Source organism: Podarcis tiliguerta, assembly GCF_965153285.1.
Source record: "Podarcis tiliguerta genome assembly, chromosome: 18".
Classification (NCBI taxonomy): Eukaryota; Metazoa; Chordata; class Lepidosauria; order Squamata; family Lacertidae; genus Podarcis; species Podarcis tiliguerta.
The window spans coordinates 9,616,617-9,643,644 of record NC_139551.1 but is presented as its reverse complement, the minus strand read 5'-3'; the positions used below and the strand labels follow the sequence as shown (position 1 = coordinate 9,643,644).

Below are 27,028 nucleotides of genomic sequence, written 5' to 3'. Positions count from 1 at the left end.
GGGGGAGAGATCAGATTGTCCCCTCCTGTCCTTTTTGGAAACAGGAGTCTTTGGTGTGTGTTTGTTTGTGTAGGTGCAGAAACAGAGTCCTATTTATAATGATAATGAAATCCCTGTACCAAATAAAGTAAATGTTGAAGCTGGCATACGAAATCCTTCCTATAATTTTGAAGGAACACTGTAACAAATCCACCGGACACATTTCATTGCAATGCTTCCACAGCCAGCCAATTATTAGGAAACATGTGGAGTGTTGATCCCTTTATTGTAAATGGAGCCTCATACTGCCTATTCGGAAGTAGGTCCCACTCATAGAATCATAGAATCCTAGAGTTGGAAGAGACCACAAGGGCCATCGAGTCCAACCCCCTGCCAAGCAGGAAACACCATCAGAGCACTCCTGACATATGATTGTCAAGCCTCTGCTTAAAGACCTCCAAAGAAGGAGACTCCACCATACTCCTTGGCAGCAAATTCCACTCTCGAACAGCTCTTCCTGTCAGGAAGTTCTTCCTAATGTTTAGGTGGAATCTTCTTTCTTGTAGTTTGGATCCATTGCTCCGTGTCCGCTTCTCTGGAGCAGCAGAAAACAACCTTTCTCCCTCCTCTATGTGACATCCTTTTATATACTTGAACATGGCTATCATATCACCCCTTGACCTCCTCTTCTCCAGGCTAAACATGCCCAGCTCCCTTAGCCGTTCCTCATAAGGCATCGTTTCCAGGCCTTGGACCATTTTGGTTGCCCTCCTCTGGACACGTTCCAGTTTGTCAGTGTCCTTCTTGAACTGTGGTGCCCAGAACTGGACACAGTACTCCAGGTGAGGTCTGACCAGAGCAGAATACAGTGGCACTATTACTTCCCTTGATCTAGATGCTATATGATCTAGATGCTATATTTTGAAGGAACACTGTAACAAATCCACCGGACACATTTCATTGCAATGCTTCCGCAGCCAGCCAATTATTAGGAAAATGTGGAGTGTTGATCCCTTTATTGTAAATGGAGCCTCATGCTGCCTCCTCGGAAGTAAGTCCCACTGTATTCAATGGAGCTTACTCCCAGGTAACTGGGTAAAGACTGTGCTGCAATCCAAAGTATTTTTACTCAGAACTAAGTCCCACTGAGTTCAAAAGGATTTACTCTCAGGTATGTACCTGATCATTCTCACAATTTCCGTTGTTCTTGATATCGTAGAATTGTACAGCCAGAAGGGACCACGAGGGTCATCTATCCCAACCCCCTGCAATGCAGGATTATTTTGCCCAACGAGAGGCTCAAACCCTGAGATTAAGAGTCTTGTGCTCTACCCACTGAGCCACCCAGCTAGTAACAATAACAAATCCTACAAGCGTTTTTTAAGCGCAGAGTTAAACGGCAAGCGGGACCTGAACCCAAGACATGAACACACTTCCTTCCTGTGCCTGCGATTCAGAAGTGTCGCTGCTGCCAGATGAGGCAGCGGAGCCATCCTGGCTAGTGGCTCTTGATAGCCCCCTCCCCCCCATGATTTTGTCCAATCCTCTTTTACAGCCATCAAGATCAGGGACGGTTGCTGCCTCCTGTGGCAGAGAGTTCCACAGTTTAACAATACACGTTTAACCCCGTTATTCCGCCGCAAATCTAGCATTATGCAAGAGGGAGAAAAACAAGCTCTTTTCTTCACAATGCACCACTCAAAACAACTCCGTTTTCTCTGCTCACCTGCTCTGGCTTTCACCTGGGTAGTAGCCATTCCCGGAGACCTTGTAGTTATAGGGGCTGGCTGGGGCATGGGTGGGGCTCATTGGCTTTTCGGAGTAGTTCAGGGTTGCTGTCTCATCATGGGTGCTGGCCCCGTTGGTGACATTCTTCACCTGCGAAAGGAACGAAAGGCGTCGTTTTGGTGCCGGCTGAAACCTTCCTCTGGATCGGGGCCCTTCTGGGACCTGGTGTTGCCTCTCAGGTAAGGATGGGCGAATAATTCCAAATTTTCACCTTTCCCTGCCACATCCTGGTTAGAGCGTTGGACTAAGGAGCTGGCAAACCATGGTCTGAATCCTTACTCCGCCCTGGGTGACCTGGTGGTTGTTTGTGGGGATCAAATGAGGAAGGTGGAAGCCATGATATAAAGCAACAAATAAATAAAATAAAATTACCGCCACTGCTTCTGGTTTGTTTTTTAATAAAAAGTTGTCATGAAAATTCACCGGAATTTGGGTGTTGAGTTCTCTGTATCCAGATACTGGTTTGTTTGTTTTTCCTTTTTGCAAAGCAAGTTCCCTAATACAATGCATATTTTTTTTTAAATTGTTTAAAAATGCATTCTTTGACACACTTCCCCTCAGTGTATGTATTTCCGTACAGATTACGTGGCTGTGGAACCGCATGACAAAATCTGGAGAGGTGTAGATTTGCCTGTTCTCAACAACCCTGCAAATTGGGTTAAAGGTGACCGGGACTAGTTTGCATGGTCCAACTCTGTCAGGGATTCTTTAGCTGCAGTGCCTGCAGTGCAGGGGGTTGGAATGGATGACCCTTGAGGGTCCCTTTCTTCTTCCTGCTTTTTAGCTGCTTCTTCCATGTGAAATAAAAAATTTGAGGTCATATATATACACCGTATTTTTCGCCCTATAGGACGCACTTTCCCCCCTCCAAAAATGAAGGGGAAATGTGTGTGCGTCCTATGGGGCGAATGCAGGCTTTCGCTGAAGCCTGGAGAGCGAGAGGGGTTGGGGTTCTGGAGTGCTGCCTGTTCTGGGGGTTGGGGTCAGGGAAAGCTTGGGCTTCCAGGGGGAGGGGGAATAATTCCCCCCTTTATTTCCCCCCCCAAAAAAACTAGGTGCGTCCTATGGGCCGGTGCGCCCTATGGGCCGAAAAACACGGTATATTAAATGTTCATAAATGTACCAACCAAGCGCATACATAGATGTGTGGACCACAGGTCTGGATCAGCACAGGAGGACCGCCCTGAAACCATTTTGACTCCCAAACTGACCAAATGTTTTCTCTGCAAGGAGGGGGGAGGTGGGGAGCCTCCCCCTTGTCTCAGGAATTGGGTAATCACCATCTCAAAGGAATGGGCAGACTACCAGGAAAGGCAATCAGATAAGGCATTATCAGATAACCTGGCAGACAGGAAAAACAACAACACACTCAAATTTCTGTTGTAGACCGCCTTTTCGGTGATGTAGGTATGATGTTTGTGGGGGGTGGTCTGGAGCTCCAGGGCGGGCAATTTAAAATGTCTATATAAGGGCAGGTTAAGGGGTGATGTGATAGCCATGTTCAAATATATAAAAGGATGTCACATAGAGGAGGGAGAAAGGTTGTTTTCTGCTGCTCCAGAGAAGCGGACACGGAGCAATGGATCCAAACTACAAGAAAGAAGATTCCACCTAAACATTAGGAAGAACTTCCTGACAGTAAGAGCTGTTTGACAGTGGAATTTGCTGCCAAGGAGTGTGGTGGAGTCTCCTTCTTTGGAGGTCTTTAAGCAGAGGCTTGACAACCATATGTCAGGAGTGCTCTGATGGTGTTTCCTGCTTGGCAGGGGGTTGGACTCGATGGCCCTTGTGGTCTCTTTCAACTCTACGATTCTATGACCTGGGTTCTGGGTCCTCCTCCTTTCCTGCGTGGGAGGGAGGCACCCTGTTGCAACAGCTTTAATAAAGATAAAGCTTACAAGCTGCTTTGCTTCTCAAGATTCTCTGGTTGGCCTCTGTTATTTCCTCCGACCGATGGAGAACCTACAAAGGACTCTATAAGGGCTCTTGTGTCCCCCATAAGGGAATACAGTGGTTGTGAACGTGATCCGTGCGGGATGCACGTTCACAAGCTGCAGCGTTCGTAACACACATCTGCGCGTCTGCACACTCGTGGGTTGCAATTTAGCGCTTCTGCGCATGTGCGACCGCCGAAAGCCGGAAGTAACCCGTTCCGGTACTTCCGGGTTTTGGCAGTCCGTAACCTGAAAAAAGGGACGCGGGTGGCGCTGTGGGTAAAACCTCAGCGCCTAGGACTTGCCGATCGCATGGTCGGCGGTTCGAATCCCCGCGGCGGGGTGAGCTCCCGTTGTTCGGTCCCAGCTTCTGCCCACCTAGCAGTTCGAAAGCACATCAAAGTGCAAGTAGATAAATAGGTACCGCTTTATAGCGGGAAGGTAACGGCGTTTCCGTGTGTGGCTCTGGCTCACCAGAGCAGCTTCGTCACGCTGGCCACGTGACCTGGAAGTGTCTGCGGACAGCGCTGGCCCCCGGCCTCTTGAGTGAGATGGGCGCACAACCCTAGAGTCTGTCAAGACTGGCCCGTACGGGCAGGGGTACCTTTACCTTTACCTAACCTGAAAAAACGCAACCTGAAGAGGCTGTAACCTGAGGTATGACTGTACTGTAAGGGCAGATTTTTGTTTATTACACATGCCAGGGTTTTTGCTAGAAAACCTGCAGGCCGGATCACACCCGTGGCATTTCCTCATGAGGAACGGCCTGGGCTGGGGGGAGGCGTGGGTGTATTTCAAGTCTCGTGCTGGACTTCCTTGACCAGGCAGAGATCTGCATCTGGGGGGGGCAGACTATTTGCTCAGCAATGACTTCAACTGAGGGTGCAGCTGCTTTTCTCCCCCCCCCCACGCCTTTCCTCCTTTCCTTCCGGGCTTTTTTACAGAGCCACGGCCACCTGGGGCTCCAGAGACTTCAAAGGATCTCCTGCCAGTCTAAGGAAGCCGCCTGTCAAAGCAAAATAATGTTGCAGAGAAGACCCAGCAGAACCAACAGACATTATTCAGGCCCCACATGCCCTATTGCATTTAAAGAAGCATTGTACCACTTTAAACATGGCTCCCCCCCTCCCCGAAAACAATCTTGGGAACTGTAGTTTCCTTAAAGGGTGATAGAAGACTCCTCTTCTGCCTGCCAGAGCTACAGTTCCCAGAACAGTTCAACCACTGCTTTTTTTCTTAAAAAAAAAAAATGTTTAGGGGTTACTCTCATTTCGACTCAAGAGCACCGCCATTTTATAGTTCAGATTGGGAAAGTAGGTAAGCTTTTAATGTCTAATAGGTTATTGCATTTTAGTGTTTTTTTGGAAGCCGCCCAGAGTGGCTGGGGAAACCCAGCCAGATGGGCGGGGTATAAATATATTATTATTATTATTATTATTATTATTATTATTATTATTATTATTATTACAGTGGTGCCCTGCAAGACGAATGCCTCGCAAGACAGAAAACCCGCTAGACGAAAGGGTTTTCCGTTTTTCAATGCACTTTGCAGGACGAATTTCCCTATGGGCTTGCTTCGCAAGACGAAAATGTCTTGCGAGTCTTGAGATTTTTTTTCCGCTCCCAAACCCCTTTTTCTAAGCCGCTAAACCACTAATAGCCTTTTAGCAGCTAATCCGCTAATAGCCGCTAATAGCCGCTAAACCGCTAATAGCGCTAATCTGCTAATAGGGTTGCTTCGCAAGACGAAAAAACCGCTGGACGAAGAGACTTGTGGAACGGATTAATTTCATCTTGCGAGGCACCACTGTATTATAATAAAAGAAATACAGTGAATGGACAAAAGTACAAAGGTTCACAAAAAGTTTAGGGGTATGCGTACCCCTGTGTCTCCCCCCCCAAAAAAGCACTGGGTTCAACCCTCAATCCCTCTCCTTAGGGAGCTCTGGGAATCGGGTGAAGAGGCCGGATAGCTCAGTCGGTCAGAGTGTGGTGCTGGTAACGCCAAGGTTGCAGGTTTGATCCCCGTATGGGACAGCTGCATATTCCCGCCTTGCAGCGGGCTGGACTAGATGACCCTTAGGGTCCCTTCCAGCTCCGCAGTTCTGGGATACTATGAGAATTCTCCTCGCAAAGTATTGGAAGACACAAGAGCTACCCACTCGGGAAGAATGGCAGATGAAGCTGATGGACTATATGGAAATGGCGGAAATGACTGGCAGAATCCGAGACCAGGGAGAAGAGTCGATGGAGGAAGATTGGAAAAAAATTAAAGTATATTTAAAGAAATATTGCAAAATTAATGAATGTTAGAAGAATACTGGAATGAAGTTATACGGTTTTAGCAGAAGTGTTATTAAGAACTATATGAATATTAATTGTTAATGCGTTAAAGTGGAAAATTTAAAGTTAGGATTGTGTTAGGATAAATTATAGAACAAAAAATGAAGAAGAGGGAAAGGATTTGTTGAACCAGCTAATTTGAACTAGAATACAAAAAAGGGAGGTGCGAGGAAGTCGAGGAAACAAGCAAATGAAAGATATAGATATGAAACTTGGATGTGTGTTTAAATGTTTTTGGGTTTTTTTGTTGCATTGTATCTCTTTTATTTTTGATGTATTGTCTGTTGAATTTGTGTATTGTTTTTTTCTACCTTTTTTCTTTTTATAACCATAAAACATCTAATAAATATTATTTTTTAAAAAAATACTATGAGAATTCAAGCCAGAGGTACATTTTCAAAGGCCGCAGATCACCAGATCTTCCAGCAAAGAGAGTGAAAACGAACGATGTGTGGAGTTTGTTCTGCCTGTCTGGCCTTGAGTTCTGACACATCTTTGACACATGCAACCGCTTTCCCTGTACACTGCACCCTGCTGGCCTGTGGTGTGCAAAGATAAGACTCCTTGCTTATCTCTGCCCCTGTTGTACAAGGAGTCATGGGATGTCCGGATGCGCGCCTTATCTGTTCCGTGTCCCCGTGGGCATCCTTGAACCACAAGGAGGCCCCTTTGGCAGGGAGGAAAGGGTTAACTGGCTCCTTGCCCGCTGGACTCTGGGACTGAGCCCCTTCCCCAGAAAATGAGGTGGGACTCCCCCTGTCCCGCTCTCCTCCAGGAATGTTGCAAGCTCTGTCTAGCAGATCTGGAATGAAATATCTCAACAGCAGGTGCTTTCGGTTTCTTTCTTTTGACCCCCAAGTGCTCAGTAAAAAGGTACCCCTGCCCGTACGGGCCAGTCTTGCCAGACTCTAGGGTTGTGCGCTCATCTCACTCTAGAGGCCGGGAGCCAGTGCTGTCCGCAGACACTTCCGGGTCACGTGGCCAGCGTGACATCGCTGCTCTGGCGAGCCAGAGCCGCACACGGAAACATCATTTACCTTCCCACTGGTAAGCGGTCCCTATTTATCTACTTGCACCCGGGGGTGCTTTCGAACTGCTAGGTTGGCAGGCGCTGGGACCGAACAACGGGAGTGCACCCCGCCGCGGGGATTCGAACCTCCGACCATGCGATTGGCAGGTCCTAGGCGCTGAGGTTTTACCCACAGCGCCACCCGCGTCCCTATAAGTGCTCAGTAGAAGCTGTCAAAATCTGCAGTCATTTGAAAACTAGGAATAAAAATGTAAAAATCAACATCAAGGGAGTATCTTTCATGCCGTTAATGAGTCTATTTTGCAAAATTACAAAGAATGCACCTTTTGCATTTTTAAAAAATCTAAACTAAAGCAGGTTTTCTTGGATTTGCTGAAAAATCTGTTCAGCACTTCAGCAGTGCATGGCTGAGCAACTATTCTGATTATTTCTGCTGAGCCGGTGGGAAACTGCAGTCAAACACAGTTATACACAAACACTAGTTAGTGCATGAAGAGGTTAAGCCCACAGAGGTAGAGTCCTAGACTCAGCTTCCTCTCCAATGAGGGAGGAAGTGAAGTGTTCTCTTCCTGTTCCCCCTCTCTCACCAAACTGGCCAAGGCAGACGTGCCTAAGCGAGCTCCAAGCTTTGAGCATCCGTTTGAAGCTCTCCGTCTGTATTTTCTATCCAGGAATATTCTGCCTGTGTTCTCCTTGCTGCTGCTTAGATGAATGCATGAATCTGACATTTTGTAAGTAAAGTGTTTTAAACTTACTTAACCGTTGTGGTCTTTTCATTGCAAGAGGAAGAGAGGATCTCTGTTTGCATGTATCCAAACAGGATATGAAAAGGGTTTAGTATTCACATGCTATACAGCTTTTGTGAGTTTAAACGCTACTCCTGCTGGTGAGTAAATTAAGTAAATTATGAATCCAGGCACCCAACCAATCCTTTTCTCATCCCCCCCCCCAATTTCACAAGGATTCACTATTTTCCTCCCCTTGAGCCATTGCGGCCACTAACCATCAATACCCCTCTCCTCCTCCAATCTTCTTTTAAGCCATCTTGCTTGGTGGCCATTTCAGTCTCCTGTGGGAGGGAGTTCCGCAGTCTAATTATGCACTGTGAGGTTTATTATTGTGCTGTGAACAGTGGGGACAAGGGGGCTTTCCCACCCCTCCATCATGAGGGCCACATTCCCTTGAGGAAATCTTTCTGGGGGCCACTCAGCAACTCACTGCCTGGAATTATTTCTGTTCTAATAATTTTAAGGTCTTAGATATGTAATAAATGTTCATAAATGTACCAAGCAAACACGTACATAAATATATAAACCACATGTCTGAAACTCCACTGAAAAAAAGTCCTGAACAAATTGACCTCAAATGTTTCTCTGCAAGGTCAAATTGGGAAACCTCCCCATTGTCTCTTTCCTCACAAATCCTGTCTTAAGGGCACATTTAAGATATGAATAAGGTGTGAGCCTGTGACCTGGCTCAGGAACTAAGTATTTATCATTACAAAACACTGGCCAGGCTCCCCAGGCAATCCAATCAAGTAAGCATTAACAGGTAACCTGCCAGACAATGAACTCAGATTTCTGCTGTAGACCACCTTTTCTGTGATGTAGGTATGATGTTTCTGGGGGTGGTCTTGAACTCCAGGGCAGGCAATTTAAAATGTCTAAATAAGGGCGGACACACCTTGGTTCTGGGTTCCTCCTCCTTTCCTGAGTGTGAGGGGAGCACCATGTTGCAACAGATCAATAAAGATCAGGCTTAGTAGTTGCTTTGCTTCTCAATATTCTCTGGTTGGCCACTGTTATTTTTCTCCAACTGATGAAGAACCTGCAAAGAACTCTAGAAGGCTTCTTGTGTCCCCCATAAGGGAATAAGGGCAGGTTTCCGTTTATTACATTTCCAAAGGAGATCCCTGGGGGAGCGCAAACCTGTGGCACTCTGCATGCGAGGTGGGGGCTGTACCATTCGAGAGCTGTGGTACAGGCCTCTCTGCTTTGGTTTGGCTGATCTACCCTCTCTAATCCTGACTCGGGCACTCTTGAGGCTGCAGAAGTTTGAGGTCCGTCTCCTCCAGCAATTTGCTGCAAGGATCTCAACAACTGGGTGTGTGTGTGTGTCGTCCGCCTCCCCACCCCTCCTGAAATTGGGCAAAGGTTTCTCGGACTTGCTCTCTGCTTTGGGGGTGCCCCAAACCGTAGGGTGTTTGGCAGGCGTGAATTCTCAGAGCATGAAATTGTGTGTAAAGTGTGCACCAGGGCCCGGTTAATCATTGACGCAACCGAAACTAGAGAGGGTATCGCAAGCAAATAGCCCAGAGCGAGAGTCTCTTTCAGACACACAGTTTTCCCTTCCTGTTGAACGTCGCAGGCCGAAATCCCACCAGGTGACGCCTTTGCAAAACAATTTAACAAGAGGCAGTGACAATTTAACAAGAGGCCAGCGACTTGAATGGTTTTTAAAAAGGATTGGCTTTCAAAGGGGGAGTCTTGGGGGTTAAACATGGGACGATCGACTGTGGAGCTGTAACCCTACGTTAAAACAACATAAGTTTCTAGTCCTCATGGGAAATTTAATAGGATCAGTTGCCAATTCAGCCACTAGATCTATCTGGCTCAGCCTTGCTGATGAAAGCCGTCGAATGAGCTTTCCAGAGGTCACACGCCACTGGTGGGCGGGGAGAGAAGGGGAAATGGGCGGAGCAATGAGGCTGGGCTGGGGAGGGGTGTGGTCTGAGGAGAGAGGGTGTGGCCTGAGGAGAGGGGTGTGTGGCTGGAGGGGGTTTCTGATGGCCAGATGGAGAGATCAGGAGGGCCACATTTTAAAGAGCAAAAGAGCCGCCCTCCTAAGAATGCTGCTATGGCGGAATGGGTCAGTGCGCCTCGCTGCTGACCAGAAGGTTGGTGGTTTGAGCCCCCCCAGGAACGGCTGTGGGTAGGATTCCTGCCTTGCAGAGGGTTGGACTAGATGACCCTTGTGGGTCCCTTCCAAATATTATTGTAACTCGCTCTACGTGGGGCTGCCCTTGAAGCTGACCCAGAAACTCCAGCGGGTGCAGAATGCCGCGGCGAGACTCCTTACGGGGTCCTCGCTGCGAGATCACATTCACCCGGTGCTATACCAGCTGCACTGGCTCCCGGTGGAGTACAGGGTCAGGTTTAAGGTGCTGGTTTTAACCTTCAAAGCCCTATAGGACCCTACGGGACAGCCTCTCCTGGTATGTCCCACAGAGGAACCTACGGTCTTCAAACAAAAACATCTTGAAGGTACCAGGCCACAGAGAAGTTAGGCTGGCCTCAACCAGAGCCAGGGCCTTTTCGGTTGTGGCCCCGATCTGGTGGAATGCTCTACCCCAAGAGACTAGGGCCCTGCAGGACTTGACATCTTTCCGCAGGGCCTGCAAGACGGAGCTGTTCCACCAGGCTTTGGGCCAGGGCACAGCCTGACTCCCTCCTTTGGCAATCCTCACAGAACTTCTAGCCCAATGGTTGCCATTAATTTGACTGGAATTAATTTTATAATGAAATGATTTTAGAATGTTTTATTGTTGTTAGCTGCTCTGAGCCCGGCTTCGGCTGGGGAGAGCGGGATATAAATAAAATTTATTATTATTGTTATACAATTCTATGGTTCCTCTCCAGCTTTTCTCCACTTGAATTCTCTACTGTCCTTTGGAAGAGGAAGGAGAGAGAGAGAGGAGGCAGTGGCGTAGCGTGGGTTGTCAGCACCCGGGGCAAGGCAAGTAATTTGCGCCCCCCCCCCCCCCGCTGCACTGTCCCTCCCCCAGATAGTCCCTCGCTCTCTCTCCACACCGCACGCCTGGCACCCTCCCCTCCACAGTGGGCGGCGACCCGGCGGCTCGGATCGGATTCGCACAGCCAGCACTGCAGTGAGAGAGAGAGAGTGAGCCAGGTAAGGGCAGAGAGCTGCGAGTGCGAGCGCCCCCCCGATGTTGCGCCCAGTGCGGCCGGCCCCCCCTGCACCCCCCACGCTACGCCACTGAGAGGAGGGGAATGCCTGGATCGTGGGGTCGTGGAAGAGCTCCTCCGCCCCAAACACAGCCCCACACTCACCCATTCCTCCACGTTGGGTCCTTCCTGGAAGGCCAAGGGCTTGTCCCAGTAGACGTTGGGCTTTCCGTACTGCCAGATCTTCTGGCGCGTCTTGTGGGCGAAGAAGCAGATGACACACAGGAGGATCACAAGGAGGAAGCCACAGACGATGGCGATCGCCTGGTGTGTTTTTTTTTTGTGGGGGGAAAAGTGTGTATAAGCATCAAACACCAAGGTTCTCAGGCCTATAACAGCGCATTGGTCTCTGAGCATGTGCAGAGTGCATTTCACTCCCCGCCCCCATATTTGGGATGCACATAGACGTGACTATTCCTTTACTTGCTAAAATGCACGCCTCACTTGATTGTGAAAAAACAAAGCAAATCTCAAAGCAGCGCTCAAAAAAAATGCAATTAAAACATCAATAATAATAATAATAATGACCTAAGACTTTCAGGGCAGGGACGCGGGTGGCGCTGTGGGTTAAAGCCTCAGCGCCTAGGGCTTGCCGATCGTAAGGTCAGCGGTTCAAATCCCCGTGGCGGGGTGCACTCCCGCTGTTCGGTCCCAGCGCCTGCCAACCTAGCAGTTCGAAAGCACTCCCGGGTGCAAGTAGATAAATAGGGACCGCTTACTAGCGGGAAGGTAAACGGCGTTTCCGTGTGCAGCTCTGGCTCGCCAGAGCAGTGATGTCACGCTGGCCACATGACCCGGAAGTGTCTTCAGACAGCGCTGGCCCTTGGCCTCTTTGAGTGAGATGGGCGCACAACCCTAGAGTCTGTCAAGACTGGCCCGTACGGGCAGGGGTACCTTTACCTTTTTACTTAAGACTTTCAGGAAGTTGAGACGACAATAAACTAAAAACAGGTTAGAATTCACATCAACTACTCTGAGTATATGGGCAGGCTTTTCCAAGCAAGAATGTTTTCAGGTGCTGAACGGAGCACCGCGAAGACGCTTGCCTGAAATCAATCGGCAGGGAGTTTCAAAGTTTGGCTGCTGCCGTACTCAGTGGCCGAGTGCTTACAATTGTGAAACAGGTATTTTATATGGCACCAATAATAGGGTCGGTTCCGCAGAATGAAGTGGCCAAGGGGGCAAATATGGGGCAAGGTGACCTCGCAGGTAAACAAAATGAGGTCATGACTCACAGGAATGTGAGAAGCTCTGATTGGACCAGAGTGTGGCTGGTACCCACTGCGATTGGGAGGATGGAAAGCAAAGGAGCCCAATACTAGGCGGAGCCAGAGTCAATGAAAGGCGGAGCCAGAGCCTGTGAAGGGCGGAGCTAAAGGACACTCATTTTCTCCCCCTCACTCCTTCCGGGTTGAAGAGGAGGGAGCTGATTGGCTGAGAGCAGACTCATGGGGCACAGCCCCATTCACCCTAATGGTTCAGCTCCATCTGGACTGTGCGAAACTACTGGGCAACTCACGGGTCCCCCATGGCCATTCGCCCTGCATTGGGTGCGGATCGCACCCAGACGCTCTTATCTTATCTGCTGGGCAGTTTCTGGGTGTGCCCAGTTTAATGGCCTGATTGTTTCCTGCCCAGCCCTGAAACCGACCTCCGATTTGTCCTTTTGCTTTGAAACAAAATAGGTTCCTGGTGTTTGCTTTTAAACCAGCCTGGCTCTTTTTCCTGGGGCCAGCACCTCTGAGCAATACAGAAAAGCAACAGACCAGAGGAAGCTGGTCAATAGGAGTATAGCATCTAGATCAAGGGAAGTAATAGGGCCACTGTATTCTGCTCTGGTCAGACCTCACCTGGAGTACTGTGTCCAGTTCTGGGCACCACAGTTCAAGAAGGACACTGACAAACTGGAATGTGTCCAGAGGAGGGCAACCAAAATGGTCAAAGGCCTGGAAACGATGCCTTATGAGGAACGGCTAAGGGAGCTGGGCATGTTTAGCCTGGAGAAGAGGAGGTTAAGGGGTGATATGATAGCCATGTTCAAATATAGAAAAGGATGTCACCTAGAGGAGGGAGAAAGGTTGTTTTCTGCTGCTCCAGAGAAGCAGACACGGAGCAATGGATCCAAACTACAAGAAAGAAGATTCCACCTAAACATTAGGAAGAACTTCCTGACAGTAAGAGCTGTTTGACAGTGGGATTTGCTGCCAAGGAGTGTGGTGGAGTCTCCTTCTTTGGAGGTCTTTAAGCAGAGGCTTGACAACCATATGTCAGGAGTGCTCTGATGGTGTTTCCTGCTTGGCAGGGGGTTGGACTCGATGGCCCTTGTGGTCTCTTCCAACTCTAGGATTCTATGATTCTATGATTCCCCCCCATCCTTGCTCCCTGGGAATTCTCCTCCAGCCAGAAAAATGGGCTTCTGGAATCCTACAGGTGCCATCCAAGCACTCATGAGGTCTAGCAACTTGCCAAGACGAGCACCAAAAGGCTGAGGAGAATGAATGGAGGGGGAACCAGGTCTGCTCTTGGACTCCAACTCCCAGAAGCCCCAGCCAGCTGTCCCCAGGGGTCAGGCATGATGGAAGACGTCCAGGCATATCTGGAGGGCATCAGGGTAAGGGAACTTTGCTTAGAGCAGGGATGGAGGCTCCCTGGACTACAAGTCCCAGAAACCCCTGGGTCCAGCATGGCTGGTAATCCCGGACGAGGTAATCCTCCAGGGGCCAAATTGGATCCCCTCTCTGTCTGTTGCTCACACCAGCTCATTCTGCTGGGACTTATAATTACAGTGGTACCTCAGGTTAAGTACTTAATTCGTTCCGGAGGTCTGTTCTTAACCTGAAACTGTTCTTAACCTGAAGCACCACTTTAGCTAATGGGGCCTCCTGCTGCCGAGCAACGGGAGCTCACCCCGTCGTGGGGATTCAAACCGCCGACCTTCTAATCGGCAAGTCCTAGGCTCTGTGGTTTAACCCACAGCGCCACCCGCATCCCTAAAGGGTGAGTCCCCAAAGGGCAGTCACCGTCTCTAAACTACTCTTTATTTACACTATACAGTGGTACCTCGGGTTAAGAACTTAATTCGTTCCGGAGGTCTGTTCTTAACCTGAAACTGTTCTTAACCTGAAGCACCACTTTAGCTAATGGGGCCTCCTGCTGCTGCAGGAGCACGATTTCTGTTCTCATCCTGAAGCAAAGTTCTTAACCCAAGGTACTATTTCTGGGTTAGCGGAGTCTGTAATCTGAAGTGACTGTAACCTGAAGCATATGTAAGCCGAGGTACCACTGTACTATTATTAGCTCATTTTATTGGTTGCTGCTTCTGCTTCTTTCTTTGCTGTGACAGAACGACTTACAAAAAACAACAACATACACACCCCAGGGGAAGAAGGCTCAGAGCCCGGGGGTTTGTGGTGGGACAGAGGGAGAACAGGGAGAAGCCACAGGGGGAGGAGGTGTCAGAAGCTGAAAGGGTAACAGGGTTTCGTGAGCAGGGAGAGTTGGTATCAGAGAGAAGTCCAGAATTAGAGTCAGGTTGGAGAGGACAGAGGCCAAGTGTCAGAGATGAGACAAGCTGTCAAAGAAGTCAGGGGTCTCCCCCTCCTGCTGCAACCAGTTCCCCTCCCCTCTGCTCTCCCGGAACCAGAAGAGGCATGAAAAGAGCGGAGGTGAGATAAGCAAGGGGAAGAAGTCTCAGATTGCTTCTGAAAGACCAAGAAGAGGAGGAGGAGGAGATATTGTCAGCAGTGGGAAGGCAGGGACCTTCAGTTCTTGCAGATGACCTACTGGGAAGAGCTGCTGTGATCACTAGGCCTGCGCCGTTTTGGTTTCTTTGAATGAAAGAGTTCATTTCACTGAGAGTGGTGGTTTTTTTAATTGGTGGCCTGACTCTGGCTGCTGACGGGATGGCGCCAGGCAAGCCACTCCGGGGAGTGTCCCACAAGTGGGGAACCTCCACAGGAAAGGCCCTGTTTCCACGTTGCTGCCCTTAGGACCTCCCTTACCTCCTGAGGGTCCACCATGCAGTAGTGGTAGATGTATTGGTTGGTGTAGACCCCTGTGGAGTAGACCGAGTTGCACATGGCCAGCATGGGGTTGACGTAGTAGTTGCTGGACATCTGAGCCCGCGGGTTGACCCCCACGACGTAGACGATGGAGGCGATCAGCATGATGAACGCCATGATGGCGCACAACACCAGGACCACCAGGTAGAACCTGCGGGAGCGAGAGCCGCTGGACTTGGTGAGGCTGGTGATGGCGAGAGCCAGCAGGGCGATGAAGCAGAGGATCGACATGGCGAGCATGAAGCCGTTGGCCGAGCGCGGGTTGGCCATGCCTCCGTAGTACCCCATGCCCATTCCGCCGTAGGTGCTCCCGCCGTAGATTCCCATGCCTCCGCCGTAGTAGCCGCCCATCGAGCCCCCGTAGAGATTGCCATAGCCGTAGCCGTACTCCCAGGACAGGGTGGAGGCCACGCAGGCAAAGATGGCGACGCAGAGGAGGACCCCTACGCCCTCCAGGATCCTCACGATCCCGGGGGGAGAGTTCCACTTGTAGAAGTGCTGGGGGACGTCTTCGATGTAGTAGGAGCCCGGCGGAGGGGAGTGGATGTCGTAGCCATAGTCCTCGCCGGGGGGCCCATAACCGGTGGGCGGGCTGTTGTAGGGCTTCTTGGTGCTATACATGCTTCAGAGGGGGGCGGACTGGCGGCCAGAGTGTCACGGACCTCCGGGAAGGACCTTTGAGGAGGAGAAGACCTGGAGAGGAACACAAAGGGATATGCTGAGCATCTCTGAGAGCTTTTCATTTGCGCAAGTGAAGGCGGTTACCAAGGCATACAGTCATACCTCGGGTTACAGACGCTTCAGGTTGCGTTTTTTCGGGATACAGACTGCCGAAACCCGGAAGTACCGGAACGGGTTACTACTACTACTACTACTACTACTACTACTACTACTACTACTTTATTATTTATACCCCGCCCATCTGGCTGGGTTTCCCCAGCCACTCTGGGCGGCTTCCAAAAGAATATTAAAACACTGTGATACATCAAACAGTAAAAGCTTCCCTACTTCCAGGTTTCAGCAGTTGCACATGCGCAGAAGTGCTAAAATCGCGCTTTGCACGTGCGCAGAAGTGCCGAATTGCAACCCGCGTGTGCGCAGCTGCGGGTTGCGAATGCTGTGGGTTGCGAATGTGCATCCCGCACGGATCATGTTTGCAACCCGAGTGTCTGCTGAATTTGAATACACAGCCTAATAATAATAATAATAATAATAATGGCAATCGATTACAAAAGTGTATTTGAATACACAGCCTAATATTAATAATAGATCTTTCCCAGCAGGAACTCGCTGGAACTCAAGTGGGTGCCGTTGCCGTTATAAGAGAACAAGGGTGAGTTCCAGCACCTCTAGAAAATAATAATAATAATAATAATAATAATAATAATAATATGCCACCCATCTGGCTGGGTTGCCCCAGCCACTCTGGGATGCTCCCCATAATATATATATATTTTAAAAGGTGGTGGATTGATTATTGATTATTTGTTCCCTGGCGCAGTGGGGTCAGCAAGGTCGGTGGTTCGAGCCCACCCAAGGCAGGATTCCTGCACTGAAGCGGGTTGAGCGAGATGATCCTCTGGATCCCATACAACTCTACAATCCTATGTTTCTATTAAGAAAAAAACCGCGAACCGATGTGAAAATGTGGGTAGCTGAACTTTCACGAGGGAGAAACGTCCTTATGGAAATTCATCCGCGCGTTCTAGCATATGCATCTAGATTCAGGTGTTGGTTTGATGAGGTCAATATAAAATAAAATAAAAAAATTGTCCAGTAGCTCCTTATAGACCAACTAAGTTTGTTCTGGGTATAAGCTTTTGTGTGCATGCATCGGAAGAAGTGTGCCTGTGTGGTGTAGTGATTAAGAGCGGTAGTCTCGTAATCTGGGGAACCGGGTTCGCGTCTCCGCTCCTCCACATGCCGCTGCTGGGTGACCTTGGGCCAGTCACACTTCTCTGAAGTCTCTCAGCCCCACTCACCTCATGGAGTGTTTGTTGTGGGGGGGGAGGAAGGGAAAGGAGAATGTTAGCAGCTTTGAGACTCCTGAAGGGGAGTGAAAGGCGGGATATCAAATCCAAACTCTTCTTCTTCTTCTTCTACTGGACAATTATTATTTTTTAGCTTACGCAATTTTGCTTGGCGAACATATTTTCTTTTTTGCAAGGCAGTTCCCTGCTACTCTAATTCATCTTTAAGTTTCACTGATATATCATCTCTCTCTGTGTGTGTGTACATACATATACATACGATGCATTTTTGTACACCTCGCTTTGCTGCAAATTTGGAGAGGTGCAACTTCTCAACGACGGTGGTGCTGATGTCCGCGCATTGTTTCAAAAACGAGGTGAGTTGGCGGCCCTTTGAATGCGAACTGAATCGAGTCCCTCCTCCCACCCCCAAATCGCTGCTTGGAGATGGCAGAGATCAGACTCGGGACCCTTTCGTCCCCTGAGACCCTTCAGACACTGGCCATTGCCTCCCCCCACCCCCACAACAGACTAAGACCTGGGAAACCAGGGTTCAAATACTCCCACTTGGCCATCACTGGGTCAGAGCTGGAGTGCCTCTCACAGCCTAACCTACCTCAAAGGCCCACTCGGGAAGAATGGCAGATGAAGCTGATGGACTATATGGAAATGGCGGAAATGACTGGCAGAATCCGAGACCAGGGAGAAGAGTCGATGGAGGAAGATTGGAAAAAAATTTAAAGTATATCTACAGAAATATTGTAAAATTAATGAATGTTAGAAGAATATTGGAATGAAGTTACATGGTTTTAGCAGAAGTGTTATTAAGAACTATATGAATATTAACTGTTAATGTGTCAAAGTGGAAAATTTAAAGTTAAATTGTGTTAGGATAAATTATAGAACAAAAATTGAAGAAGAGGGAAAGGATTTGTTGAACCAGCAAATTTGAACTAGAATACAAAAAAGGGAGGTGCGAGGAAGTCGAGGAAATAAGCAAATGAAAGATATAGATATGAAACTTGGATGTGTGTTTAAATGTTTTTGTTTTGTTTTTGTTGTATTGTTGTATTGTATCTTTTTTATTGTTGATGTATTGTCTGTTGAATCTATGTATTGTTTTTCTTTACCTTTTTTCTTTTCATAATCATAAAACATCTTATTATTATTATAATAATATAATATTATTAATATTATTATTTTTTTAAAAAAAACCTACCTCAAAGGGTTGCTGTGGAGATGAAATGAGGAGAGGGAGAAATCCACGTCCAGCCCAACTTCATGGAGAGAGAGAAAAAGGTGGGAATACAGAAGCCGCAAAGAATTGAACGGAAATCCTGAACGCGGAGTCTGATGGTTGCAAGAAGGGGGTCGATTCCCCCCCTGCGGCAGCTCAGAGCTCCCCAGCCTCGCAAAAGAGTTGTTTGCAGTCTCTCTTACCCCTGCCAGCCGTCCCGCCGGCGACCTCAGCCCCAGAGCGCCAGTCGGGTCACCCCCTCGTTGTCCCTTTCCTTCCTCTCTCTCTGCCACCTGGATCTCAAGGCCGTTTCTTGCGAAGACAAAGCCGGACACCGGAGCCCGGCTCTCGCCTTTCGCCTGCTAAATAAATGATCCCCTTGCTCTTGTTTGCGTCCCCTGCTGTCGTCCGCCCAGCGCATGCCAGGACGGGAGCCGTCTCTGAATGGGACAAGGCTTCCTCCCTAGGGACTAGCGGCCGGCGATACCTCCCAGCATTCAGAAGTTCCTTCCTTCCTTTCTCTCTCTCTCTTCCAACCCTTCACCAATGGAAGGAGGCACAATGGTGGCCTTCCACCGACCGAATCCTCAAATTCGGGCCCCAGACAATTCGTCTTCCAGAGCCTGGTTTTCGTCAAGCGAGGCTGTGCAATTAAAGGCCATTCACAAAACTGTAGCCATCAACCTCAGTCATCTTGAGCCAATGGCAACCTCTCCGCCTCACCTATCTTGCAGGGTTGTTGCAAAGGAAAAAGTAATAACGTACGAGGGAAGGGATTATGTGCAACACCTCCCGCAGATAAACAGAATTGGAATAAATTTTTAGTGATAAGCTGAGTCCCCGTCAAGGAAAAAAGGGGGGATATAATAATAATATGATGATGATGATGATAATAATAATAATAATAATAATAATACAGTGGTGCCCCGCAAGGCGAATGCCTCGCAAGACGGAAAACCCGCTAGACGAAAGGGTTTTCCGTTTTGGAGGTGCTTCGCAAAATGAATTTGCTGTGGGCTTGCTTTGCAAGACGAAAATGTCTTGCGATTTGGGGTTTTTTCCCCCTCCCCCCCTTTTTCCCAAGCCCCTAAGCTGCTTAACAGCTGTTCGCTAAGCCGCTTAACAGCTGATCTAAGCCGCTTATCATCTGATCTAAGCCGCTAATAGCCTTTTAGCAGCTAATCCACTAATCCCTTAAGCCTTTAATAGCCGCTAATAGCCGCTAAACCGCTAATAGCACTAATAGCGCTAATCCGCTAATGGGCTTGCTTCGCAAGACGAAAAAAACTGCAAGACGAAGAGACTCGCGGAACGGATTCTTTTTGTCTTGCGAGGCACCACTGTAATGGCAGAAATTGTGAGAATGATCGGGAACATACCAGAAAAAGAGAGCAGAGATCCTGATGGTGAGGAGTGTGTGTGTCTCACTTTGCCTGCCCGAAATGTTAGAGGGTATGGGAATTTGTCTACTCCTCTTTTAATGCCGCCCAGGCCGTCACTGCCTCCACAGTTTAACATGCTCTGCATGCACTTTCTTCCACCTGCCTTCATTCTTCCAACATTGGATGCCCACCAGCTCTGGTCTTATGAGAGAGGGAGAAAAACTCTCCCCTATTTGCTTTCTCCAGGCCACACACAATTTTGCATACTTCTATCATGTTCCTGGGGATGCAGGTGGCGCTGTGGGTTAAATCACAGAGCCTAGAACTTGCCGATCAGAAGGCTGGCGGTTCGAATCCCCGCAACGGGATGAGCTCCCGTTGCTCGGTCCCTGCTCCTGCCAACCTAGCAGTTCGAAAGCACGTCAAAGTGCAAGTAGATAAATAGGTACCATTCCAGCGGGAAGGTAAACAGCATTTCCGTGCGCTGCTGTGGTTCGCCAGAAGCGGCTTAGTCCTGCTGGCCACATGACCCGGAAGCTGAACGCCGGCTCCCTCGGCCAATAAAGCGAGATGAGTGCCGCAACCCCAGAGTCGGCCACGACTGGACCTAATGGTCAGGGGTCCCTTTACCTTTATCATGTTCCCACTCACCTTTTGTCTAAAACTAAAACACTGCCAACCTTCTTCATAGGGGAGTCTCTCCATTGCTGCCTAAGAACAAGCCTCACTGAATTAAATACGATTTACTCCTGAGTAGGCATGGTTAGGGCTAAGGATGGCTCTGTCGCTTTCGGCTCTCCCAGTTCCAAAGGCCACATTTCTCTCCCAGCCTTGAGGCTTCTAATTTACCGGCGTTCACAATTTTTCAGTTTGAGAGAGAGAGAGAGCGCAGAACATTTCCTCCACGAATGCAAACTGGCGATAAGGAATGTTTCTTTTCAGACCTTGCAAGCTGGGCTCTCCCCGGCCGCCTGGCTGAGACCCGAGTTCCCAAAAGGCAACAATCATTACGCAGAGAAGGGAGCGATTTGCCAAACAATGGGTGCATTTCTGGGAGCTTGAGATACGCTCCCTGAGCTAGTTTGAAAGCTGCATTCCTTGCAGTTGCAAGGAATTTTACTTGTGTACGTGCATGCATGGTTTTTTTAAAATTTAATTGTTTTTAAAAGATGCCTCCCATTCTGCTTTGCGGCCCTTGGATTCTGAGCCGCATGAGAGCTTTGTGGTTCAGCGTCAAGTTTGGCAAAAGGAAACGAGAAAAGGATAATCAAAACTCCCCAGTTTAAAAAGTCGCTCAGAGCGAAGAAGGGGCAAAATCGGGTTTTGGGTGGCTGCAACTCAGAGCGTGGGTGCTCTGTTTAGGGATTGTATAAAGCACTTTCCCTGATTACTTTCAAGCTGGAGTCTCTCCCACTGATCTAGGGTCCTTCGCCCTAAAGAGAAATCAAGATTCTAGTCCTCATTGAGTTTAAATAGGGCTCTTTGCTCTCCAACACTGACTGGCAGCAGCCTTCCAGCATTTCAGACTCAGTTTGTGATATATTTGTGTAAGTCATTGTGAAAACTCAACAGCATTTTGTAAAGCATGAATTGTTCCCAATACAAGTGATACCTCGGGTTAAATACTTAATTCGTTCCGGAGGTCCGTTCTTGACCTGAAACTGTTCTTAACCTGAAGCACCACTTTCGCTAATGGGGCCTCCTGCTGCTGCCGTGCCGCCGGAGCACGATTTCTGTTCTCATCCTGAAGCAAAGTTCTTAACCCAAGGTACTATTTCTGGCTTAGCGGAGTCTGTAACCTGAAGTGTATGTAACCCAAGGTACCACTGTATACACATTTTGGATGCAATTTCTGCCCCATAGACACATTTTTGCAAAGCAATTCCCTTAATAGAATGAATTCTAATACTTTTTTAAAAAAATAAATAAAAAAAATTATTTGGTCCATTTTGCCCTCATATACACATTTTTATATGCATTACTCAGCTGGAGAAGGAAAACTCTGGTCCTCAACCTCTGCTGTCTTGCAGGATTTCTCCAGAAAATTAAAAGGCAAAGGATTAAACCCCCCACAAATCCAGAGTGGAGTCCCGAAAGTGTTTAGATGGCGCCTTGTACGCAACTCCTTCCAGCAACTCCTGCAGCCATACTGGTGCCAAACATCTTGTTCTGCATTCCTTTGGACGCCATCAGTGAAGCTGAGAGGGGGGTCTTTTCACCTGGACAGCCCAGGACCTCCAGACACACAGCCCAGACTTGTGCCCAGGGACATCACTTGAGTGGTTTGAATTCACCCCTGGAAGCACACTCCATTGTCTCTCGGATGCCAACAAGTAATAGTGCCACTGTATTCTGCTCTGGTCAGACCTCCCCTGGAGTACTGTGTCCAGTTCTGGGCACCACAGTTCAAGAAGGACACTGACAAACTGGAACGTGTCCAGAGGAGGGCAAGCAAAATGGTCAAAGGCCTGGAAACGATGCCTTATGAGGAACGGCTAAGGGAGCTGGGCATGTTTAGCCTGGAGAAGAGGAGGTTAAGGGGGGATATGGTAGCCATGTTCAAATATATAAAAGGATGTCACCTAGAGGAGGGAGAAAGGTTGTTTTCTGCTGCTCCAGAGAAGCGGACACGGAGCAATGGATCCAAACTACAAGAAAGAAGATTCCACCTAAACATTAGGAAGAACTTCCTGACAGTAAGAGCTGTTTGACAGTGGAATTTGCTGCCAAGGAGTGTGGTGGAGTCTCCTTCTTTGGAGGTCTTTAAGCAGAGGCTTGACAACCATATGTCAGGAGTGCTCTGATGGTGTTTCCTGCTTGGCAGGGGGTTGGACTCGATGGCCCTTGGGGTCTCTTCCAACTCGATGATTCTATGATTCTATGAACAACTCAGCTAGAGAACTGCATTGCAAAGTTCGGAAATGTGAAAATTTTTTTGCAAGCAATTAATGTGGGTGGCTGCCTTGGGCCCATTGACCGTAGTATTTCCTGCACTGACTGGCAGCAGCTCTCGAGGGTTTCAGACAGAAAGCCTCCCCCAGCCCCAACTGGGGATTCGAACTCAGGACCATGCAAAACAGGTGTTCTACTTCGTTCCCTCGGATGCTCCCCAAATTGTAGCAATGATGAGAGGAGGAGGAAATGCATCGCTCCGACCACTAGGGATGGGCGAGGAATCTCAGTTTGCATTTAAAGAGGAACCTACTGAATTTTCGCTTTTGCAAAAAATGCCTGAACCGAATCACAGCTGCCCTTCAAAATTAAAAACCAAATTTTGCAATGCGGCTCTCTGGCCAAGGAATGTCCCCCCGACCCCAAAGGCATATAGGAGCTTATACATCGACGTGCATATATTAGTGAAAGCAATATACCCAAATGCCATTGTCTATGGGTGTTCTACCACTAAAAAATAAAGCAAGGTCCTAGTCCTCATTGTTCTAAACAAAGGGCTGGTTTGAATAGGAACCTAGGAGGTTTCCTTCTACTGAGTCCATCTAACCCAGCTTTGTCCACACTGACTGAGCCACACCCTTATTCGAAAGCGTCTACTCTGAGTAGGGCTTAATGGCACGCACCCCTCTGTGCACCAGAACCCGCAACGTTTTCGCTGCGAAAAGCAAACCCTCCCTTTCTGGATCTTTTCATCAAAGGAGAGGAGGGCAGGAGGGGCACCCACAACACAAGTTATTTTTCTCTCTCTTACCTTGATTTTCGTCCCTCCTGGATCCCTGGACGGCTCCTATTCCCTTGCCTCCGGGGAGCTCATGATTGCAAAGGTTACCTTAATCACCACAACTTCCTGTTACCTTTGGAGCAGTGAGTCATGTGACCCTCTCCCCCCACCCCCAAGCAGAAGGTGTTGGCTACAGAGGTGCCCCCACCCTGCCCGCTCCCTGTGGCACACACCTTTCTATTTATTTTCTGCCCCTTCCTTCCCTCCTCCGAAAAGGAACAGATTAATCATTGCCAGCTCTGTGCAGTTGTTAAATCTGTTCCCGTGTGTGTACAACAACACCCCCCCCTTCTCCCTCCCCAGAAACACTCCTTGCCTGCTTCCTCAAGCTGCGAGCCAACTTTTCAGACTCCGAGTCGTGCTTGGTACAAGACTGGACGCAGGAAGGCCTGCTGCCAAAGGGATTTAAATCTCCACTCCCTCTCCAGACTGTTTTCCAGGGCCCGGTGCCAATTCCAGACCTCACTGGGTTCTGCTTCAAGCGCTTAAGGTGACCCTGGCGACCCGATTCCACCTTTCTGTCTCTGCAAATCGGTCAGGGCAAAAAATGTGAGCCGGAGGTCTGCCAAACCACTGCCCAGTTATCGTTATTCTTCTTCCTTTCCCCCCCAAAAATGTGTTATTGAATAATGCGACTGGATTCCAGGCTTCTTAATCCCCTAAATGCTTGTTCCTTGCAAGTCTTCAGCACCACGACAAGCCGGTGGGGTCCCGGAAACCTGCGTCAATGGGAGCAATTTGTACGCTTAACATTTAAGTGCCAAAAAATTGCAGCCTAGTGTAGCAGGAACACCCCCCCCCCATCATTCAGTTTGTACAGACTTCACACACACTCACACACTACATACGCTACACTTCTGTTATAAATTCATAGAAAATCAACCATACATCAGATTTGCACTGTTCCACTTTTATTTTACTCCATGAAGGAAGGACTACAAAATGGGGAAGGTTTGTTACAGGCCACCATAATCCCTTGAGCATAGCAGCACATCCACAGAAGCCCTGCCCAGTTGCTATGCCAACCCTGATGGTCCTAGACAGAAACCCATCCACCACACTACAGACTGCATACAGGAGTGGATTCAACACGGACTATAACAAAAGAACAGTGATTGGATTTTCCCTCAGGGGGCAGGAAACTGCAACTACCTTTTGTCTTCAGAAAATGACTCGGGGGGGGGGGGGAAGAGGGGAACCAGCCAGGTGACAGGACACTCAGGTTACCACCACAACTCCTCCCTCAACCCCTCCTTTCTGTAATGTATGCATGATGTTTCTGGGGGTGGGCTTGACCTAGAGGAGAGGAATTTCAAAAGTTTTTATAAGGTCTTGCACACCATTTTTCTGTGTCTTTCCTCTCTCCTGCGAGTGAGGGGAATACTCTGCTGCAACAGTACAATAAAGGCCAAGCCTACAGGCTGCTGATTTGCTCCAATTTACTCTGGTTGGTGTCTTTACTTTTTGTCCAAGGGAGCCCTCGGATTTTTCCGGCAACACTAGGATTCGGGAGACTCCCCAGGTGCAAGAAGCTCTCTCAGGATCGGATCGGATTTGTTTTCTTTCATGGCACATAGCTTGTTTGTTTTTTTGCTTTTTGTTTTAAATGGTTTAACAAAAGGGATAAAACAAGGAAACTATCACAATAGTTTAAAATGAACAAGAATGATTTCATGGCGTTTGAAAAGCTTAAATGACCCTTTGCTTTGATCAGCGAAAACGGGCGCTTTTACTGTTGATGCACACAACTGCATAAGTAAGAACTCGATAGTTTAGTTTAGCAGCAATGTAGAGCATGAGATGAGGGACGCGGGTGGTGCTGTGGGTTAAACCACAGAGCCTAGGACTTGCTGATCAGAAGGTCAGCGGTTTGAATCCCTGAGACAGGGTGAGCTCCCGTTGCTCGGTCCCTGCTCCTGCCAACCTAGCAGTTCGTAGGCACCTCAAAGTGCAAGTAGATAAATAGGTACCGCTCCGGCGGGAAGGTAAACAGTGTTTCCGTGCGCTGCTCTGGTTCGCCACAAGCGGCTTAGTCATGCTGGCCACATGACCCGGAAGCTGTACACCGGCTCCCTCGGCCTATAAAGTGAGATGAGCGCCGCAACCCCAGAGTCGGCCACGACTGGACCTAATGGTCAGGGGTCCCTTTACTTTTACCTTTACCTTTAGAGCATGAGATCTCAGTGAAAAGCTTCTGGGAAATGATATATAATGAGATGAAAAAGATGTTGAAATATACATTTATAAAAACCCCAGAAGCATTTTTACGTGGTGTTGTAGGGGAGGATATTAACAGACAGGATAATAAACTGTTTTTATATGCAACAACAGCAGCAAGAGTACTATTGGCACAGATATGGAAACAAGAAGAACTACCAACTAAAGAAGAATGGAAGACGAAATTAATGGACTATGCAGAATTAGATAAGATGACAGGAAGGATTCAAAACCTACGGGATCAGAGATTCTCAGAGGACTGGAGGAAATATGTGAATTATTTGAAAAGCAATTGTAATCAACAGATTACGCTGGTAGGATTGCAAGGAGTTTTGTAAGGAGGACTATGCAAAATATTGCAGAGGAAAGTATGAAGAGGACTATTAGCGAAGGACTATTGAAAGTATTAGTGAAATTAATGAAACACAGATTAATTGATAAAGAGTGAAAAATCTTCAGATGTGGTTGATGGAAGTCCAAAACATTGTATAAGATAAGAAAATGTGTGTGTGTGATCTTGGAGTCATGGGTTCGAGCCCCACGGTGGGTGAAAGATTCCTGCCTTGTGGGGGCTGGACTAAACGACCCTCAGACCCCCTTCCAACTCTACAATTCTATAATTCTATAACATCAGGCAACCACCTTCCCTATATTCCTTTTGGTGCCTGCTGAAGACGTTTTTATATAGACAAGCCCTCCCAGATATCTAGAAATCCAGCCCATGGCTGGTCCCGGAATCAGAGTGTTTTTACATGAGTAGAATGTGTCCTTTTATTTAAAATTCATCTCTGGGTTATTTGTGGGGCATAGGAATCCGTTCAATTTCCCCCCAAAATATATTCCGGCCCCCCACATGGTCTGGGGGATGGGGGACCGGCTCACGGCTGAAAAAGTTTGCTGACCCCTGCATTAAAGCATAATGAAATGATGGTGATGATACAGTGGTACCTCGGGTTAAGAACTTAATTCGTTCCGGAGGTCAGTTCTTAACCTGAAACTGTTCTTAACCTGAAGCTAATGGGGCCTCCCACTGCCGCACAATTTCTGTTCTCCTCCTGAAGCAAAGTTCTTAACCCGAGGTACTATTTCTGGGTTAGTGGCGTCTGTACCCTGAAGCGTCTGTAACTCGAGGTACCACTGTAATACATTCAGAGGTCTGAAACTGCAGCGGATTTTCCCCCTTCCAATAACGGCAGCTTCACAGCCAACATGGGAACAGGGCTCCACCGACTGAGGCCCCTTGCTCAGGAAGGAGGCCTTTGCCAAGATCATTCCTGCCCCCATAAGCTCTGTGACTTCAAGGCTGGAATGTACCTTCTCTGCGGGGCACCAGCTTTGAAGACGGAGAGAGAAATTTGGCAGGGGAGGCATTGACAATGCCAGGGCTCT

General features: G+C 48.4%; 1 protein-coding gene across 9 annotated transcripts in view; it reads right to left on the bottom strand.

The window, feature by feature from the left end:
• LOC310668404 (occludin-like) overlaps positions 1 to 24,119 on the bottom strand; it is a 35,703-nt gene extending 11,584 nt beyond the window's left edge. For 2 of the 9 annotated variants that reach the window (XM_083421684.1, XM_083421679.1), the window contains exons 1-4: positions 23,739 to 24,119; positions 15,041 to 15,793; positions 11,145 to 11,303; positions 1,706 to 1,857 (exon numbers count right to left, since the gene is read on the bottom strand). In XM_083421684.1, coding sequence (XP_083277810.1) covers positions 1,706 to 1,857; positions 11,145 to 11,303; positions 15,041 to 15,721 — 992 coding nt within the window. In that variant the 5' untranslated portion in view covers positions 15,722 to 15,793; positions 23,739 to 24,119. The other 7 variants (XM_083421682.1, XM_083421686.1, XM_083421683.1 and 4 more) reach the window with 5 other exon arrangements.
• Positions 24,120 to 27,028: the final 2,909 nt, after the last annotated feature.